A 20,120-nucleotide genomic window follows, 5' to 3' on the forward strand; every position below is an offset into this window, starting at 1 on the left:
GTTTTAACATAAATCAAAGTAGGATGTGATATGAAAAACGACCAGTACTTACGTATTTTGACAATATTATCCGAACACTTATACTTCCGCTCGAATTTTCACAGGAACTGAACAAATCTCTGGGAAGTCTCGTGAACTTTTATTCGAGCATCTCTGGATTTATTATATACCTAGCAACGATAAAGAAAACATTCCGAACACATCCGCACGGGTTTTATAGTGTTGAACTAAGCTAAAATGTTCCAACGGTGCTGCTGGTATGCCCATCAATCCATTCCGCTCAATTAGATTTAATTAAACCAGAGTTAGTTTATTACGATGCAAAGTGCATATTAGATAAATGATGAATCCCACTGAGAATCTTTTACTGAACTTTGATGATATGCACAGATATAAGATAATCTTCAAATGATTGGAATTTACAAAAGTTATTAGAATTGACATTTTGCCACAGTCCTTTGAAGTCACTAACATCTAGTTACATTACTGAATACGACAGCAAATAGACACATCCTAAACATAATGTATTCTTACTCTCAAGTGTTTTGTGTTTCCTTTTTAATTGTTCAATATATTAGACAATCGTATTTAATAGCATTCCGTTACATAAGGTCTTCTTTCGCTTTTCACGTAATGAATGCCGGAGTATATAAATTGTCATCAAAAAGAGATGGTGTCTATGATGGCCAAAATACGTTATATTTAAAATGATGCAAGTATTTATAATATTAAGCAATGAGTTTTATTTTGATAAAATGGCAGTATGAATTGATGATATTCCCTTATTTTCCATATTGTTGTTGAATTTAAAATAAAAAATAATTGTTATGCATGCATTTTAATCATTTTTGACTTTTTAAAATCGGATTATGGAGCAATGAACGCAATAGACATTGTATAGAATGTAGAGTTAGAGAGCAATAGGTGCGCAACACTTAGTCAACATATTCTAGTTTTGGTCATAATTATATTAAATGAATGAAGTCTTGCGAGTATCATAAAAACAAGCGTCATCCAACGTATAAATGTATGTTTCCTGTTCCGAAACCTTTTCTAATACTGATAAAAAAAAAAAACACTAGGTAATAGTAAATCATCTATTTAGCGCATTATTACTGTTCAATAAAATTACATCGGGTCTGTATGAACGTCTAAATTACATAAATATTGTTGTGATAAGTTGTATCAAATATAAGTAGCAATTTAAGATAATTCATAAAATATATGGAAGAATGTGGCGAAAAAATTATTCATTAAACAAATATGATAAAAAAAACTGTAGGCCATCTTAAAGAAATTGTTTCCTCTTTCGACCGAGCAAAGGAATGAAAATATAGACCAATCTTGTGTTGAACTTCTCCTTTTTATCATAATCAATAAAATATTGTCAATATAATTTCAATAAAACTCTATAAAAAACACATTCATTAATGTAAATAAGTGACAGAAAGCACACCATGTCAAATATATAATCCACGTTTTATATTTTTCTTTAAAGTTATACGATTTTTACCATAAATTGCGATATTTTTTTTTCAATGAAAGACCAATTCCAGCGGGTTTCGCTTTTGAGGCGTGCACTTCAGTAGCCAAGTTGAACACTTTATGTGATTGTGCTATCAAATCAGTGGGAGAAATTAATAAAATCATACAAAGTACATCAAGTTAATTTAATTTTTGATTTTGAAAGAAAGTACATGAAGTTAAGTTACATGTTCGTGTATTTTGAATAAAGTACATGAAGTTAACAATCTCTATTCCTGAAATTTAGATTTTACTCCTGCTCAAAGAATCGAGTTACTCAAGGCAATGTGTACACTACAAACTTGGGTAAAAGTACAAAATATTTTTCTATATGTATAATACATGTATATTACCGCTCCGTGTTCGTTGATTTAAACTGAGTATAAACAAATGTCAAATATTTAACTTCTCATTTGTCTTAAATTGTTATTAAGAAAACAAAATTGTATAAATTAAATTTCACTTCGTTTTCTTTAAAAGGAGCACTTCGATACCTTTTTTGCCAATCATCTTTCGATATACGACACTATTCAACCGATATTCTTATATAACTCTTGTCCTTTTTTGAGAAATGTAGTTTTTTCAAGTGCTTCTTTAAACTGTCCTTTCTAGTGAAACAACAACCACATTTATCGCAGCTGTATGGCTTTTCTACGAAATGACTCAACACATGGCGGCGGAAGTTGCACGTGTGTTTCACCCCAACACCACATATCGGACACTGGTTTCTGTTCTCTGAGTGTTTCGCAAAGATATGACTTTGATACACTTTGGTAGAGTAGAAACATAAGTTACAATAGGTACAGTGTTGGATGCTTCCTTGGTAGCGTTCATCTAGTTGTAAATGGTTTGACAGCTCTTCTAGTTGACTGAACATCTGTTGGCAATACCTGCACTGTAGTCCCCGGGTTATTGCAATTACTGAAAGTTAAAAGGAGTGTGTTCTCAACGAATATCGTCAAAATTACCAAAAAAGAAGCCATGCCAAAGCTAAGATCGAAGTGGCAATGCAAAGTTTATTTTAAGAAGGGGGTTGTTGTTGTTGTTAATGCTCTGTTGTTTTTGTTATTTTTCTTTCAAAAAAACATAATTTTATAACGAATAGAAAATGTTGAACTAACACAACATTATGCATAAAGCTGCATAATTAGTAAACAAAGTATTCAAATGTAGAAATATTTGCAAAATTCTCAAAACATTTAACATGAATATGAATACATTCTAAATGTTTGAAATCATTCTGAATAACGTTACATGCATGTACATATTAAACATAAACAGTTGTGTATTTGATAAGAAGCATTTACGAAATCTTTTTGAAATTTAAAATCAAAGCACACATATTTCGATCCATAGTTTATGTATATTATTTCCAAGAAGCTGATGTGTCAATTTTTACAGACGGTATAACATATACTTGGACTTAAATGAGTACATATGTGCAAATTCTAGATATATTTTTATTGAATATCACAAATGTATTCTCATGAAATGTATTCTCAAGCACGTTGCATCAGGGGGGCAGGGGGGGGGGGGGGGCTGCCCCTCCCCCCCCCCCAATTTTTTGCACAGCAAAGATTTTTCTGAAATTTATATACAAGAAATTTAATTAAGATGGAGTTGAATTGAAAATAAGGAAATAATAAGTGAAATTGGAGTTAAAGGTATATTACTACCCCTACCCCCCCCCACCCCCCCCCCCCTGTCAAGATGTTTTGGATGAATCTGCCCCCCCCCCCCCACTTTCAAAAACGATGCTATGTGCCTGATTCTTCCTGTGCCATTGCGTCCATGTAAGGCAGGAATCCACACACGAAGACTTCCAAGTTGAGGTAAGTTTTGTTTAATATTCCAAAAAGATAGTGTTCCAAAAAGCATACAATGTCGTGTCCGTTTAAATTTACACGTAGCTTATCACCCAAATAGAATAAATCTCCTCTGAATAAATAAAATATTGAACAGGAGAGCGAATGAATAATTATAAGCTGTTTTTAGTTTGTGTCTAAAACTTAAAAAAAAGAATGAGTGCCGTCAATAGTATATTTTGATATTTAGAGCAGTTTTTTATGGTTTGTTTTCGAGGGGGGGGGGGGGGGGGGGGTGGGTGGGTTTCTCTTAAAAAGACGAACTACCTTTCAACGTTGGGCGCATTTTCGTTCATGACTCTTCATCTTGTCTTTCCTTTTGAAATCTTTCCCGCAATTACCGCACTTGTAGGGTTTTTCCGGAAAGTGGCTGGCAATATGCCGGAAATAGTTGCATTTGTTTTTTACTATTGTTCCACAGATGAGACATTCCGACCTATTATTTGGGTGTTTCGAGATGACGTGATCAAGGAATTCAGAGGCTGAGTCAATGGTCACTTGACACTCCGTGCAGATTTTAAAACTTTCGTTAGAGTGCTTTTCCAGTGACATGTGGCAAATAAAATCCGTCTTCGAATTGAACGTTTTCTCGCAGAGTTTACAACGAAGCCAATTTTCCGAATTGTGCTCTACAAATTCAAATAACTGCATTATTTAGAAGGTTTTTTTTTCAAAGTACAAAACATAGATGTATTATTTAATGTAACAATCAATGAGCATATAATGACCCAAATGTTACATCTTGGGCTTTGTAAAAGAATCAAAGTACTGAAGTACTGACGGGAGATGATTTTATCGATTATCAATTATTTTAAAATCATCTTATCTTGCAATTAGTTTCTAGTCTGTATTTAAATAACGCACTTTTTTTATAATATGAATTTTAATTAGACTTTTCAGACAAGAATTTAGAGAAACTCTTTATTTAAATCATGTTGTATAATATTTAAAGATAGATTATAAACTATGTATTAGTAATCGAAACAATTCTACAAATTGTATGGATTCAAGCACTATTGATATTGAACTCCAGTCTCGTTCAACCAGACGCTCAGTTGTCTCCGTTAATCTCTGACAAGCAAGAGAGCCTCTCTGTTTGTCGGAGATTTACGGAGAGAGCCAAGCGTTTGGTTGAACAAGACTATATTAAACTCTGGCGTAGGAATACATGAGACTACAAAAATATCTAAATTGTTCGTATTATATAAAATCTGACTATTTTCAAACTGTTTAAGTTTCCTTGAAAAACAATGCTCAGCATTTGTGCCTATGTCCAAACACTGTTTCACTTTCGGTTTGCCAGAGTAACTGCATAGGAGAGTTGATTAAAATCAACTCCCAAAAACAGACAAACAACATCCTTTTTTATTCCTTGATGAAAAATGACAATAACAAACTGTCAACCATCTCAAAACTCCATAAAACCAATTGCAAATACAAATTCAAAGCAGAGCAACACAGACCTTCAAAAAGATAGAGGTAGGATTAGGTGCCAAGATAAAATTATCAAACCTTTTGTTTAACATACACCTACAAATCAAGACAGTGCTTTACGAATCTACGCATGAAACATTATGCGATGAAATTAATTTAAAAACATTTTTTTGAAGATTTTTAAATAATACAAATAATTAAGGAAAAAAAACAACTACATGTAAATTCATATTTGAAAAATTAAGGTATCTCACACCTCACGTTTTGGTTTCATCGCGCAGATGATCATTATATTTTAAATTGATGTGATTTTATTAATTTCATCATCACAGAAAGATTATTATATCATAATTACACAACATTCATAAATAAAATCAATTTAAATTGAAAAAACAAACAAGTTTTGGGGAAACTATTTTTTTTCTTGCGGATGGTTTTTAGAACAAAAAGACAGAAAGAAACAATTTTATGAATGTTCAATATACTTTTATTTTTATTTTACTTTACTTATTATTCACATTTCTAACATTTGATAGGTTTGTGACATGTTCTATAGGTCCTGAGTGAAATGTACCAAGTTAAATTATGAGAGAGTGATAGACGTTTAGCATAAATCATGCAAATGTATAGAAAATGTCTGAATTTTTTTAAGCCAAATTTTGCGAGAATTTTACCTTTGATGCCATATATCTAAAATTTGACATCATTGACCCCTATCATGTGAAAATGATACTGAATACATATCTGGACAAACTGGATTAATCATATAAAATTCTTAATATTCAAAATATTTTATTCCCCATGAAATTTTAACTATTATGAAAATTGTCTATTCTAAGTGCAAAAAGGTCACAAAAAATTTTTGGAGCTTCGTACAATTTTTTCCTAACCCCTTTTAGCGCGACCATTGTGCATAATTAAAAACAATATAAGAAGAAATAAGTTTGCCGAGTCAAAAATTCTGACAACAAATCCTAATCAAGCTGAAATGGCATTTTTGGTGCAAAAAGGTCAAATTAAATTGGCCATAACTCAGAGGGATGAACACTGACCTCCCATTATCTTTATATATTTTAAGTATGTTTTGTCTACAGGTTTCAATGGTATACTTTTCAAGAAATTCTTGATACAAAAAATTGAGGAGTGGGATACCTGAAGATGACCTTCTAAGCGGTCCTTTCTTGTTTAACTGCTTTAACGGTGCGAGCAGACAAAACGTATCTCAATAAAGCGACCCGCCACTTATAGACAAAGTTCTCTTTAAAAATGAAGACCTCTCCACAGCTGCAAATTTTCACTGATATATCTTTCTTTTACAAGTCGGTCGGTGTTTGAAAAAGAATCCACAGGAATGAGGCACAATACTGAATAATTTCAATTATTCAAAAAATAATGAATTTCAATATGGAATATTGAGTAAATGTTATGTATCTTCTCTTCTCCCCTTCATCCCTATGAGGAGAGAAATTCTCGAGAAATATTTACATTTTCATTTGTTTTTGTCTGTGATAAAATTACGAATCAAATTTGAAGCCTAAAACCTTATAATTTCATAAAAGATGAGTGACACAAAATGGGCATATCTTATAGCATAACCGAAAAACGGTATTGCCTGCGCCGCGTAGTTATACATAACATGTGCTTCATGAAAAAATATTGGCTTTAATTTATGTTGTTTGAAAGTGTAGAAATTGGAAGTCATATACAGTGTAAATATAAGTAATAAGGAATAATTCTTTGAATATTATGAGGTGATAATTTTGGTCGACGCGTGGTCAAATCTATTATAATGCCCTTCGGGCTTTATTGGATTTGACCACGCCCCGACCAAAATTATCACCTCATAATACTCAAAGAATGATTCCTTATTCCTTAAATAAAGAGGAAAGGTAAATGGCTTAATCTTAATTCATCAAAAATGGCTACGTAAGATATAAAACAATTATAAAACATGCATTATACTTCAGATTCACTTTACAAAAATGTCAATAATTTTTATCTGCATGATACATTGTAGTTTCAACTAGACAGGTGCACTTCAAAATATCATAATTAGTTTGTTTATGAAACTACAGGTTAGAGATCAGTAAGTATCTTTTTTTTTAATTTGTGCATAAAACTGTAATTCAAAAGTTATATGTAGATGAGTTCCAGTTAATAATTTTCAATAATATTCTTAAAAATAAAATAAACACGTGGCTTTACACAGAAAATACGACGGCGCGCTACCTTTCAGCGAGGAGCGCATTTTCGCTCATGGCAATTTATCTTTTCTTTCCTATTGAAATCTATTCTGCAATTCCCGCACTGGAAGGTTTTTTATTCCAAAAAATGACTGGCTATATGCCAGAAAAAGATGCCCTCATTTTTTTATCTTTGTTCCACAGATGAGACATTCGGATCTGCTCTTTGGATTTTTTAAGATGAGCTCATGAAACTCCGATGCTGAATCAATAGTCACTCCATAAAGATTTTTAAAATTTTGGTAGAATGCTTCTTTGAAGTGATTTTTTCTCACAGACTTAACAATGAAGCAATTTTTCAAATAACTGCATTATTTTTATATAAAAATATTTTCGAAGAAAAGGACTTTACATTTAAAGAATAACAATGAGCATTTTATGAAAAAAAACGTAAAAAAAAAATCCTTTTTTATTCCGTAAATAAATTAGAAAACATTTATGTAACGAATATCCATTTATCAAGAAGACATCCCATTCCTTGCACTGAAACAATTTTCGACAAAAATAACTTTTCCTTTTATTTTAAATTCCACAGGAAAACATAATTTTGTATGATAATGTAAATTCATAGATATTGCAAATATTGGTATTAGAAACTAAGCAAATATAATAGTTTTACTAATGTCACTGTCTGTTACACTTGAGGAGATGATCTTTTAGATGGTCCTTTCTTTTGAAACTGCTTTTACAGTGCGAGCAGACAAAAGGTCTCTCCATCGAGTGACTCGCCACATGTCGACGGAAGTTACACGCGTGCTTCACTACAACACTACAGATGGGGCACTGGTTTTTGGACGCCAAGTGAAACCTTATCAAATGATCTTGGTGCGCTTGGGACGAGTAGAACACTTCACAACAAATTGTGCACAATTCTATAACGTCAATGTAATTTTCATCTACCCGTAGATGTTGGACAAGCTTGCCGAATTGTTCGAACACTCTCTTGCAGAAACGACATTGCAGTCCACATGATGATACGTCTGCAAATTTAAATTGAATCTCACATTAGTATTTAAACAATATGACCACCAATGTTATTGTAACTTTCTGTCTGCACAGTCACTACTGGTATCGTCCTGAGTCTGAGATTTGCAATATCTTAGGTGGAGAGCAAGACCCGTTTGATTCTTGCACATCTCACCACAATTATTACACATGAAAGCAGAGCGATGGGTCATCATATGACGGTTGAGATTGTAATTGTCTTGAAAATAACTCCCACAAATTGAACATTGGGGACAGCTTGTGACAACTCCGTGTTTGACTTGCAAATGATACCGATAAGTTCTCATCAAGAAAAAGACCTCTCCACAGTTGCAGACTTTAACATATCTTTTCTTTTCGACTTCTCTAAGATGTTTTACAAGCGACTCGGCGTTGGAGAAAGAATTGCCGCATTTTTTACACTGGAATGAGGCACAATACTGTTTAAAAGGCGATCTGACTTCTCTTCTCCCCTTCATCCCTATGAAGAGAGAAAATTCTTGAGATAAAAAGAGAAAAGAGAAATCGCTCTAATCTAAATTTAAACATCAAAGACGGTAACGTAATGGTTTGCGCATTTATCTAACATGCTTTTTAAAGAATGATACTATACGCGTTTGCATCGTATTTTTAGTAAGTGTAAGACATTCCTTAATGACAGGAAAACTTAAAATAAGACAAGGCGTTTGAGATTGTAATTTTCTTGAGGTACTCAATCCATATTAGGACATAAATTTCTAACCCTGAATATATATCATATATTTTATAGTCTGATATTAATTCGAAGCATTTTTGAATAGAAAAGGATTTACCAAGAGAAAATTTTTAAAAAATGTTATTTCCTGAGGAATAATTAATAAATGAAGATTACATTAAGGTCTATGGCGACAAGCAAATTTTTGAAAATGAAAAAAATAAATACTACGAATATCAATAAATTTAGTGGAGAGATGTATTTATTGTGTAAACAATATATAAAATGAAGCAACATAAAAGAAATTATGAGAACAGCTTTGTACAAAATATACAAAAGTACTAAGGAGTGTACATACAACTCGAAATACAGCAAAGATTACAATGAGAAGTTAAGAGCTACGAGTTCGGAAAACTATCACTCTTTTACTTTGTCATGAGTTCTCATATGTTTCCTCAAAAAGCTAGCACCTTGACAAAATCGTCCACAAATTTGACAGCGAAAGTTACTTTTGTTGGTATTGTGGTTCATCAACATGTGATACTTATGGCCGTTAGCAGACCTGAAATATTTGCCACAGACTCGACACACACGGCAAACATTAAGTCTCTCCACTGCTTGAAGGTGTTGCACTAAGTCTAGCTCACAGTCAAACCATTCACTGCAATGCTTACAATAGAAAGAACTCGCTTTATTGGAGGTGATAGGCATGCCTATCGGAAAAACAGAGGCCTCCTGAGTAACAACAACCAAGGAACTATGGATACCTACCAATAGAAAAACCAGTGTTAGTACCCAACACTATATCATAATGAAATTTAAAAATAACCCACCAGGACAAAATCACGACATCATTCGCCTGAGCCAGAATACCAACGGTAAAACAGGCATTTAAAAATCGAAATGAAAAATAATTTTTATGGAAACATTACAGTGTAATGCAATTAAGGTTAATTTTCAAATCATTCCTATGCAAATTTGGATTCCATTTACTTTATTAATTTATGTATAATATTTACCAACGTGATTCTGCATTGTATATTTGTCTTGACAACTTTATTCAACAAAGCTTATTTCATTGCACCATCTTATTTGCATATTGATTTCAGTTTTCTAGCCTTCATGTTGTTCAAAACGAGTAGTAGACTAGTTAATATAAATTTATTTTAACCCCAGGAAAGTCGCTTGCAGAGTCTTGATGTCATACCAAAAACAGAATAATTTTTTTTTTCGACAGAATGCTTCTATAACTTTTTAAGCTGTAGCCCATTATCGTTCTTTATCAGATATTTTTATGTAAACAGTTTTGTTCACTTTGAACTCCTGTTCCCTTTTATTTGTTGGGGTTAGGGTTAAGCAATCTTGAAAATGCTTATTCAAAAGTGTCAATAAAAATGAAATAGTTCTTTTAAAATATTTTAAAGACAAGACCTAATTTAAATAATTTCCATTACATCATCAACTTCTTTGGAAAAATTGGGAATTTTGGTTGAATTAAAGTTTGTGAAAACCCTGAAGTCACCAAGTAATAGCAAATTGTTTGCTTCAGCATCAGGTTAAAAAAACATATCATGATCAAGCGCAATACATGGAATGAAAATGATGTTAATCAAGAAACAAAAAAGCTGCTTAAATATGTGCAGCCATGCACATTGATAAGCCAGTTTCACTACGTTTTTTATAAATCAAAGTTTTTTGGTTGAGTATTTGAGTACGTGAAAAAAAAATTGTTTGAAACCACCCACATGTAATATTTATGCTAAAAAAAACCTTATATTTTCAATTTATCACTTCTTTATAATGAATAAATTTTCTTTTGGCACAAGGAAATAAAGCAAAAAAATTATTTATTGAGTTTTGAGAAGCACTCAGTTTTATAAAGCTATGGGATTGGTTTAGTTATACAGTCTGTTTCAATTCTGAAGGATGTGGTCCTTACTTCCATTGCTGATGTATCTACTCATTGGCTTTTTCAGCAGAACCTTTTGAATTTCTTGGTACTGATTGGGCTGGACGTCTCAAGATTTCATTTACCCTGTTTACAATATCTTTCCAATCTCCCTCTGAAGAGATTTCAGAATACATTGCTGTAATATATCGTCTCATGTATGATTTCCTTTGACGGTCCAATTCATTTTTCTTCAGTTTTCCTCCACCAAAGAAAGAGTACTTAAATCTCAACCCACTAGGTCCAAACAGCTCTGGAAACAATTTCTTTATTATATTTCCTGCAAAAACTGCTGCATTCTTTGAGCCTGCTTTTAGCTCTCTAAGGGTTGCATAGGAAATTCTGTAGGTCTTTGGAATATCAGAAAAACTGTCTTTGGTCTTAGTTGCTGCTTGTACTTTACAAGATTCTGCTGCCATAGCAATGAAACTTTCCATTTCAGTGGGAGTTGTTTTTCTGTTTTCTTTGGTGAGTTCTTTGCCTAATGATACTGATTCATTAGTGTTGCTTTCTCTAACTGCCGTTTCATTTCCCAGTACTATAGTATCTTCTCCTTCCATTTCAGGTTCATCACTTAAACCTGGTGTCATGTTTATTAACAATTTTTCTATAGTATTGGAACTGTCAACAAGCTCTTCAACCATATACTGTATCGAAGCACTGCTTTCACATAGCTGGGAAAATCTGTTGTTGAGACCATTCATACTAGATGATAGCTTTCTTATTTCATTATCAGCATCATAATAACTTCTGTTTTGTCCCTTAGACTCACAGCTCTGCTTGCATGCCTGATTTCCTTCTTTTCTTTTCTCTTCAGTGATGTGTCTTGTTGATCGATATGCAGGGTCTAAAGCACAACAAATTCCCTTGGTAGTTGACATACTTAGAAATAATAAGGATCATAATTGGCTTATGAATTTTGAATTTTAATATTGAAGCAGTACTCTTTGTATGTCTTCCTGCACAAATTTGTTTGATATTAATTCAGACTTTCAAAAAAAGATTCAACAGGTAAACATATATTTTTTTCATCAGACTGAGTCTGGTTCAGTTGTAATTGGACACATGCAAATTTGAAGGATTTGATTAAGACAATTTGAACATGTTGAATTTATGTTTTTTCAATTAATAACAAATGGATCATGGTTATTAATTCATAATATTTTATGTATTTGAAGGGTTTTTTGAAATCTGTCATGTCAAAAAATTTAATTTAGATGGTGAATTTTGCCTTCAGTGTATCTGAGTGAGAAAGACAGGATGCCCAATGTTTTAAACAGAAAGACTTTTCATATTCAAAACAATCTCACTTTGTAATGATCAATCAGATGAACTCCCAAATAAGTTAATGCTTATATTCTCAAACAAAAAACATGAAAAAGGCTTCCTAACCTATGTGAATGCAAAACAATATTTGGTAAACACAACGTGACATATCAATGCCAATGGAGTAAAAGCTAGATCACAAAATAAAGTTACATGAAAATACACATAGAAATATAAATAATTTGGTTCTCTGTGTACCAATGGAAAGAATTGAATGAAAACTGTTTTAAGATGTTCACAGACTAACCAACCTTACTGAAAGTCACTCGTAATGAGTGAGAAAAAAGACCAAATGGACTCGGATCATTATGTTTGTCCTCAAGTTACACAGAAAGTTAGGGACACCTATTTAAGTTGTATATGTATTACATTTCTACAATACACAAATTAACCTTGAAGTTACCAGTACTTGAAATATGTGAAAACGTGGAGGTTGAACTATTGCTGTACCACATTAATTTATGAAAATCCTCATGATTTTATAATCATGAATTTTCAAATTGCATCAAAACAGAAAATTATAATATAATAGTGCTGCTACGTTTAATATTAGTGCTGAAACAAATGTCCGAATATTCGCAAATGAATAGTTAATTTATAATATTCGAATGTATATTTAGCATTTGAATATTTGATCACATGTTTAACACCCATATTAAGCATTGTAAACTAAGCAGTATCGTGTTATTTAGTTACAATGGAAAGGAGAAGCTGGAAAATTTCAATCTGAACGAAAGAAAAGACAAGCCATCTATGACTGCCATGCTTGGTAGAATCTATTACTTAACACAGTAATAGACTCTTCCGCCATGCTTGTTTACCTTGAAAGTAAAAGCAGGGTTTACATCAAACGGAGACAAACATTCTGGATTTATCAATTCATAATATACGCTAAAGAAATAATTTGCTTAAATGTTTGGACGTGTGTGAGCTACGGAGAGTTAATATCGAAAGTTTTTTTTAAAAAGATACCTCGATATAATTTGTTTTTGTTTTTTTAAATAAACAGAACATTTCCGGAACTATGAGCGTTATCAGTTTTCTTTTTAATACTATATCGTCTCACACAGGAGTCAGGACTGCAGTATATTATTGAAGAAGTAATAAATCTTTTGATTGTATTTAAAAGAAATTAAAAAAAAATATCGGTATATTATTTGCTTAAACATAGGTAATCATAGATTACTAAGCTCACCGAGACGGAGCATCACCCTTATGAGACATTACCTTCATAAGACCACCTTTATCGTTTTATATGAAAATCATACTTTATGATCTTGGATATTCATGGATTCTGTTTTGACAAAATATCGTATATCATCTGATAAATTTTTTTTATGATAATCATATGTTCATATGTTAATCAATACAATGATATAAAATTAAATATTGCATCATGTCATATTTATAATATATATCATATAATACAATAAAACACCGTAATAAACAATAATGAGATATGATATTGTAACATATGATATGACATTGTATTGTGTTATACCTTATTGTATTTGATCACATAATACAATATCATAAAATATAATACAATATAGTATTATATTACAACGTCTCGGTGAGCTAAAAAATAAATGCACAACCAATTTAATGGATACTCATGCATTTAGTGTCAACTTCGAACTGACGTGTTTTAGCAGTCTACACATACACCCACTTAGTAACACAAACTTAATACCTTGTCTTTGACATCTACGAATATTCGAATACGAATCGAATAGCACTCGCGAATATTCGAATACTTATTTATGGTATTCGTTTCAGCACTATTTAATATACTATATATACATGTAGTACATAACCTATGATATATAAAACACTTTAGTTTGAAACCAGATGAATGACTGAATATTATCTGTCATTCTGAAGTTACAAACATTACTGTTTCAATAATAGCAGGAAAGTTGCTGCAAACACAACCACTATCTTCTGTAGATATCAAGTCATGGTCTGTTTTGATTTATTTTCAAATTATATTAACAATATCCTTCATTTACAGGTTCAAGTAATTGTAGTACCTATTCATACAAAAAGTCAAACACCTTGCAATGTTACTATTATGTTTTCTAGACAATTTTTTTTCACTCCAGCTTGTTAATACCTGGTGTTTTATAAGGTTACCACTGGACATATGATAAAGAACACATCTGATTGATATGAACAGAACACATTTGAATATATAGAATAGTTTAACCCATTGACCTTTCACATATATAGGTATCATTAATGTCTTAGGGGTGTATCAAGTTTGAGGTCTGACAAGCAAAGGGTTCCCAAAAAATTAAGTGGATGATATCATCTTATGCCAAGAGTAGTTTGACCTTTCACCTTCTGATATGAGAACCAAAAGTCACCATTGTTTTTGTGGTACAGTGGAACGTGTGGGTTAAGTTTGTTGTCTGTAAAGCAAAGGATTCTCAAAATATTGAGCAGGAATCTCTTGATATAAAGTCAATGACCAGAGTATTTTGACACTTCAACCTTTGTTCTTGTGACCTTGCAACAATAGAAGTCATTTACATGTCCTCAATATGGGGTATAAATGTACAAAATTAGATGTCTGTATATAAAGCAAAGGGTTTCTCAAAATATTGAGCAGAAATCTCTTGATCTAAAGTCAATGACCAGAGTATTTTGACACTTCAACTTTTTTTCTTGTGACCTTTCAACAAATAGGTAATTTATATGTCCTCAATATGGGGTATAAATGTACAATTTTGATGTCTGTTAAGGTGGTACAGGACACCTCCATTTTGTGACGTATTTCCTATCGAAATCAACAAAATAAAATCAAGTTTAATTTTATTACTATTTTCTTTCCAAAAATTGTCACTGCACACTGTAGCACAATGGTTTAGAGCATAAAATACTAAATAAATGTAATCTGTAAGTCATAAGTTCGAATCCTGCTGGGGCTTTTACATTTTTTAACTATTCTAAAAATTTTAAAACATTTTGTGGTCAAAAACTTTAAAAATTGAAAATTCTAAACTGGTGAAAGTATTTTGTTTATTAATGATTAACTTTTATCCCAGTTAATATCGACAATTATGTATAATACCACCTTGAGCAAAGATCTTAATACCATGTTTTGATCAGAGAATACTGGTAACATAACAGAAATGGGGTCAATTACATTCAAAAGTAATTATTAAATTACAATCACTTGCTTTAAACCTTCAATTAAATTACTTTTACCTTAACAAGGATTTTCTAATGTAATTAATTAAATTACAATTACTTTGCAAGTGTAATTAATTCAATTACACATTACATTTAAGAAAAATACATATATTGAACATAAGCAGATTGACATGAAAGTAATTGAATAATTATTTGAATTACATGTCTTTTTGAAAGTAATTGATTAATTTACCATTACGTGTATTTCAAAAATACGTCAATATTACACATTACTTTCAATTACATCATAATTTATAATTAATTACACTCAATTACCATTACAAATGACCATTACCCCATCCCTGGCTAAACAACAGACTGACCAACCAAATTAATGACAAGTACAGAACAAATGCAACAAGAACATCTTTTGGAATTCAATGATGATTCAGATGGATGAATAGTTTGATCAAAAAATGCTTCTATCATGCTCATCCTTCCTATTAACAATTGTGTATTGTAAATATGTGTATACTATAAATATGACAGAAAATAAATTCAAATATGTTTTCAGGTTTGATGCCCAAGAAACAGACAGTTCTGTAAAATCTTAAACTTAACATCATTTTTAACAAGGATGGAGATTACTGGAAGTGTTTGCAGTAACTTGGTCCTCTCTGTGGAGAGCTATAAATCCTCACCTTGTGATTGGTCATCCATTGTAAAATTAGGCTGTCCATGCTCCATACTCATGCTGTCATCGTTGGATAGATCCGGATCGAATTCTCCAAGGCTATCCCCGCCTGGATCTTGGCTAAAGGAATCATTGGATGGATTCTGGATATAAAGTTCAATGCTTTCTGATTCTGTGGTCTCATCTTCCAACTTCACAATAATGGGCTCTGGAGATGGTGCAGGTCTGCTACATCAAAAGCATTTAATAATCAAAATATAAATTCTGAAAAGGGCATTAATACTTTTACATTTACCATCACACACCAACTATCAAATGATCAAAAACCAATTTAATTCATTTACCTTTCTAATAAAATCTTCTCAACTGCATGAGGTACAAATAAGTAATTTTGAACATCATGTTTTTAATGTAATTGAATTGTTTACTGAAAAAACATCATAACAAACCTTTGTTCCTCTGCAGACTTATTTGAACTGACTCTGTTGGTGCTATTTGTATCAGAGTTATGTGTCTTTTCATACAAATTGTGAGCAATATCTGCAGATTTATAACTTGAGCTAGATGGTATGGAAAAAGGCCCATGATCAGATGCTGCTGCCACTGCTGAACCTAAAGCAAATGATCTGTGTATATCTTCTGTTCCTATTCGCTGTTTCTGAACACTTTTTGGTGGACTAGAGCTTAATGGTGATGATCTGACAATGTTTTCTCTGGCAGTGGTTGATGACATGTACTTGTTGGAATCTTCCATATGCCTCACAGTACTTGGTATATGACTATGTCTCTCTGATAAACCCGAGGAGGTCCCCGCCCCCAGAGTGTCACTTCTAGAGTCCTCCATTCTGCCAAATGTATTCTGCTGGTCTCTCCTAATTGACTGTACATCAATGATCTGTATGTCAGAGTTACCTCCCTGCTGATGGGCCACTGACACAGAAGAGCTTGTTTTCAGTGGTGGCAAGTCTGTATTAACAGGCCATCCATCTGGATCTCGAGCTGCTGGTCCAACGTTCACAAGCTCCACACTTTCTTCACTAATGTCAATCACTCCTTCATTCTGACCTCTAGCAGCACCTTGGTCATGTGATCTACTGTAGCTGTCATTCATAGACATGTGATCATCTGGTCGATTTGCTACAAGACTGGAAAAAGGTTGTGATCTAGGTCGTTTTGAGGCAGGACCTGTCATGTTCACATCATCAAACTGTCTCTTGTTGTGAGAATCTGGAGCCATTTTTTGCAAATCTGTTGTATAGACAAATCGAAAATCGACACTGTCTTGTAAATCAAAGTTGAGTCCTTGGTATGAGCTGTAACCTCTCTTTGCATTCATGCATTTTTGAAAGTCAGAACAACATTTTGTTACACTATCCACATGAAGCATCTTTGCAATTTTCTCCACTTCTCTGCAGTTTTCTTCTGTTAACATCATGTATCCTTCATAGAGATACTGCAAAAAAGTATTCACTGCTGCCTCACTGATGTCTGAATTAAGACGCACCTCTAAATGTGAACCCACGGAAGCATTCTCTCTGTCTTGTAACATTGGACAGGCAGCAATTAACACCAGTCTATGAGCCTGCAATGAAATAAATAACAAAACATATTCAAATGGAATTAATTACATTCCATGGTGTAATGCAGAACTAGAAACAAAAGTACCAGTACTGAACTGTACATGTCTCATATGTATGGACTTACAGACTACATTGCCATGTTACTCTGTTGCAATGATTTATTAAATATTATGCACTTATTTCAAAGCCAGCAGAAAATTAACAGAAAATCTTGTCAATACATTATTTACAAACAAAAAATGCACATAAAACTAGGAACAAATGTGCAAAATCTCAGACAAGGTAAGGAATACTACACATATAATAGTTTACAAAATTGAATGATTATGTAAACCCTGTGCTGGTGCCTATTTATGAGTGGTGTTCAGCTTTAAAGTAACAATCATAAGATGGTGTACTTACCTTTGTTTGAATGTTTCCTGTCTTGATGACTGCGTCACACAGCAGCTGGTTTTTCCACATCTGAGCCACCTGCCTCATGATGGAGCTCGAGTAAATCTGGTTCATGTAAACCTTCTGGTAACTCATCCTGGGTTCTGTGGCTTTTCTGCAATATTGACGAAAAAATTGGATTATATGGGATTATTTTAATATGTGCAGAATTTATTTATCTTATTTATTTATTTTACTTTACACGTCCAAAGAGGTCTATAAATAACATTTCTAAAATTGCAGTCTACTGACACAGCTACATTTCCATCCTTTTGCCTTAGTCTGTTGAACAAGAAATAATGTACATGCAGACCTTTACAATGTGCATTTTCTACATATTTTTTTTATTTACCAGAAAGTTGAACCCAACTGTTTGGTTAATGCATATATTTTGGTCCTTACACGGCTCAAAGTAGACTTTTGAACAAAGGCAACCTAATTCTAATTTAACTTGATGTATTCAAATTTAGGTAATCAGTTGTAAAGCATAACACAGCATTCAGATATTTGCATATTTTCTCTCATTAAGTATACTGTTACGGTAGAAAATATAAGAGAATTGTATTGTAGAAAAGGTTTTATTTTTTGCATGCATGTCTTTTATGTCTAGTGGAAAGAAAAAATGAAAAAAAAACAATTTCCATCCATCCAATATTGAATAATTTCAGTCAAAAATCATACTCATTATTACAATATTTTCTGGCACTAGTTTTCTTTTACTAATCCTATGATTCTTTAGAGACAAGTCAACTAACTCCAAAATTGAACATTGTTTTGGGGAGATACATCAAATGATAATCTTGTATTTATGTCTTTCCCATCGCCCTAACTAATTTCACTTTCTTGTTATGTCTCTCAAACTTTCCTTAACACGTATGTTTCAAATTGTCTCATGCAATTTTGCATATATAAAACTTCTTTTGGACAGTCTCTTTTTGTATAAACTAATATCTGACTGGGACAACTTTAAGTTCTGCTTTAGATTGAAATCAAAATTGATTTCATTATGATTATTTTGTGGCAAAAAATTTACAGGGCATTGGATTAAATGTTCTATTGTGTACTTTACAGCCTTTAAAAAGTTACATAAAGTCTTTTAATTAAAACTTGTCTGCAGTTTCAGATTAGGAATGAATTATCCATTTTGATAACACATTTAAAATTATAAAAGGCTCCTTCATAAAAATTAACAGGAATGTAATTTAAATAATTAATCATAAAGTAAAAGTTCATGACAAGCCCCCATGGCCATGTTTTTCGCTGTTCAGTACAGCATGTACAGGGTAGCGTAAACATGGCCAATGCCTAAACCTCTAATATGTACATAAAAGTTCTAATGCATAAATTCTAATACCTTCAATGACAATTAAAATGATCAATTCTACAGTCGGAGAAACACTAATTTGGTTTTCAACTTCAAGTTTCCTGGACAGACCGGATACCATTAAATAGTAATTTTAAAACAAATACCGGTATGAATTTTTCCGGAATTTTAATTCTTTACAAGAAAAACTTGTTTGGGAAATTACTCTTCGCATTAGAAGATCCAGGAAATTGTTCGGGGAAGGTTCCAAATGATAATCGCTGAGGTCTATTTTCGGTTATATTACTGTGTGAATTTAATGCCGAAATCTTGGCGGAAAAAGAGGTTAAACCCTCAAAATCCTAATTCAGAAGGGGCCGGGGGGGGGGGGGGGTCTAAACGTATATGTGGTTTTAGAAAGCTACTGTCAATGTTCATTGTTTCCGAAATAAAGTACGTAGTGGTGAAATTAAATTAAAATCATTGATTCATTCATTCATTTAGATTTTGTCAATCCCCCCCCCCCAAAAAAAGGGGGGGGGGGGGGTCCGGGATGGGAGCTTACCCCTCCTATACGCCTGAATAGATTTACTTTCTATTTTATACATAAAGAAACATTAACCTTGTTAATAATATGCATACAGGTGAAAATGAGTGCCGCACATGCACGATATAAAATCTTCAAACACAGTCAACTCCAAGAAGTTGCATCAGAGACATAATTAACATGTTATTTATGTCTCTGGTTGCATTTAGAGGTATTAATTATTCAAGAACAGCTAACACAACCCTCGTGCATTTTACCAAAGCATAACAAAATAAAGGCCACATGATACGCTGAATTTGATATCACACTGTTTTGGATATTTTTAACGTATTTAAAATCATAGCTCAAGTCCGTTCAAATGAAAGTAATCCATGAAAAATATTCTTTGCAGATCAATATATGTACCTG

The 20,120-nt window shown here is 32.5% G+C and overlaps 1 protein-coding gene across 6 annotated transcripts; it reads right to left on the reverse strand.

Moving 5' to 3' along the window:
- Positions 1-1,072: 1,072 nt before the first annotated feature.
- Positions 1,073-19,312, reverse strand: LOC128183581 (myoneurin-like). Of its 6 annotated transcripts, none has more exons than XM_052852678.1 (6): positions 19,217-19,312; positions 17,833-17,977; positions 16,300-17,432; positions 15,858-16,078; positions 10,684-11,539; positions 8,465-8,531 (listed from the first exon to the last, which is right to left on the reverse strand). In XM_052852678.1, exons 2-5 carry the CDS (start codon positions 17,956-17,958, stop codon positions 10,701-10,703), a joined length of 2,319 nt encoding a protein of 772 aa, XP_052708638.1. In that variant the 5' UTR covers positions 17,959-17,977; positions 19,217-19,312; the 3' UTR covers positions 8,465-8,531; positions 10,684-10,700. The 6 variants fall into 6 exon arrangements, with proteins under 6 accessions (XP_052708662.1, XP_052708657.1, XP_052708638.1 ...); XM_052852667.1 differs by lacking the exon at positions 8,465-8,531 and adding an exon at positions 9,371-9,511; XM_052852702.1 differs by lacking the exons at positions 8,465-8,531; positions 10,684-11,539 and adding an exon at positions 1,073-2,445.
- Positions 19,313-20,120: the final 808 nt, after the last annotated feature.

Source organism: Crassostrea angulata, chromosome 1 (genome assembly GCF_025612915.1).
Source record: "Crassostrea angulata isolate pt1a10 chromosome 1, ASM2561291v2, whole genome shotgun sequence".
NCBI lineage: Eukaryota > Metazoa > Mollusca > Bivalvia > Ostreida > Ostreidae > Magallana > Magallana angulata.

Bases quoted from the DNA above. Each gene is read 5' to 3' on its own strand.
- LOC128183581 (XM_052852678.1), bottom strand. From the start codon at position 17,958: ATGAGTTACCAGAAGGTTTACATGAACCAGATTTACTCGAGCTCCATC. The intron at 16,079-16,299 runs GTTTGTTATGAT...CTTTTGATGTAG, and splicing joins AAGTCTGCAGAGGAACAAAG to CAGACCTGCACCATCTCCAG. The intron at 11,540-15,857 runs GTGAGGATTTAT...GTTGTGCTTTAG, and splicing joins AATGGATGACCAATCACAAG to ACCCTGCATATCGATCAACA.